Source organism: Protobothrops mucrosquamatus, unplaced genomic scaffold (genome assembly GCF_001527695.2).
Source record: "Protobothrops mucrosquamatus isolate PMUCROS unplaced genomic scaffold, P.Mucros_1.0 scaffold2277, whole genome shotgun sequence".
Taxonomy (NCBI): domain Eukaryota; kingdom Metazoa; phylum Chordata; class Lepidosauria; order Squamata; family Viperidae; genus Protobothrops; species Protobothrops mucrosquamatus.
In genome coordinates, this window is record NW_015388364.1 from 82,544 (window position 1) to 84,064 (window position 1,521).

General features: G+C 52.1%; 1 protein-coding gene across 1 annotated transcript in view; it reads right to left on the reverse strand.

Annotated features, from left to right (window-relative positions):
* Nucleotides 1–1,521, reverse strand: part of DNAH2 (dynein axonemal heavy chain 2) — a 71,782-nt gene that overhangs the window by 25,864 nt on the left and 44,397 nt on the right. The window contains exons 36-37 of the mRNA XM_015824542.1: nt 561–700; nt 174–384 (exon numbers count right to left, since the gene is read on the reverse strand). Coding sequence (XP_015680028.1) covers nt 174–384; nt 561–700 — 351 coding nt within the window. The remainder of the gene's footprint in view (nt 1–173; nt 385–560; nt 701–1,521) is intronic.

Sequence of the window (1,521 nt, forward strand, 5' to 3'; positions counted from 1 at the left end):
GAGAGAGAGAGGGAGAGACAGAGAGAGAGGGAGAGAGAGGGAGAGAGGGAGAGAGAGACAGAGAGAGAGAGAGAGAGACAGAGAGACAGAGAGACGGAGAGAGAGAGGGAGGGTGAGGGCGCAACGTCGTGGGCTCAGCAGGGAGACGGGCGGTGCCAACCTCGGGTGCTCACCTTCTGCTGCTCGTCCGCTTCCCGTTTCTGCTGGACGATGATCACCAGGTACTCCTCGCACTGTTTCTGGAATTCGGCCACCTTCCTCCGGGCCTCTTCGAGCTCCAGGGTCATCACCTCGACTTTTTCCCGGGTCTCATCGATTTTGAAGAGGCCGTTGCGGAGCTTGTTGGCTTGCTCGGAAAGCTCCTTCCGCTTCTCGGCCAGGAGCCTGCGAAAGGGTGGAGAGGAGAAGGTTCGTGCCGCGGGGACCACCGCGTGACTGGCAGGGGCCGGGGGCCGGCCCTTTGACTCTCCTGTCCCCCAGAGGTGGGACGCTTCTCCTGGGAAGAGGGAGTTTCCCACCCTCCCACCTGTCCGGAGCCCACCCAAATCCCCCCCCCTTACTTCTTGTAGCCGGAGACCAGCTCCAGGTAGTTGGTGGGGGTGACGTAGTTATGGCGCCGGAGTTCCAGCAGCATCTTGTGAGAGTATCTGGCCACAGACCAGTGCATGGTGACGAAGATTTTAGCCACTCGCTTTTGCATCTAGGCCAGGGGAAAGCGGGAATACAGGGATAATCAGAGCTGGAAGGGACCTTGGAGGTCATCTAGTCCAACCTCCCGCTCTGGGGATTTTCAACTCACTCCCAGAATTCCTCAGCCACTTTAAGACTCGGGGGACTTCAACTCCCAGAATTCCTCAGTCAGCATGGAAATCTCTGGAAATTCTGAGAGTTGAAGTCTGCAAATCTTAAAGTTGTCAAGTCTGGAGACCTCTCCATTCCAGACAAATGACGGTCCAATCTCTTCCTAAAAGTCTCCAGTGAAGGAGCACCCACAACTTCTGGAGGCAGGTAGTTCCACTGGTTAATTGTTCTCACTCCCAGGAAATTTCTCCTTAGTTCTAGTTTGGGTCTCTTGGGAATGGAACAACTTGCTACAGCCAATTCACCACGGCCAGCTCGTTGCAGGATAATTTAACAGTTTAACTGAATTATTTAAAATAAATTTAAAAAATATTTTTAATTTTTGCCCTTCAAATTTCATTCTGTCCCTCCTTTCGCATCCTTTAACAATTCTGTTCCTCCATTTCTTTGATATTAGAGTAACTCTTGTCCCAGGGCCTCCTGCGGCAAGTTGGGTGTCCCAGATTGTCATTCTTGCCACGCACTTCTGGTGGCAAGCAGTTCCCCTGGCTAATCGTTCCCTCTGTCAGGAAATTTCTTCTTAGTTCCAGGTTGAATCTCTCCTGGATTAATTTCCATCCGTTGTTTCTTCTCCTGCCTTCTGGTGCTTTGGAAAATAACTTGAACCCCCCTCTTCTTTGTGGCAGCCCCCCAAATATTGGAAGGTTGCTATCATGTCAT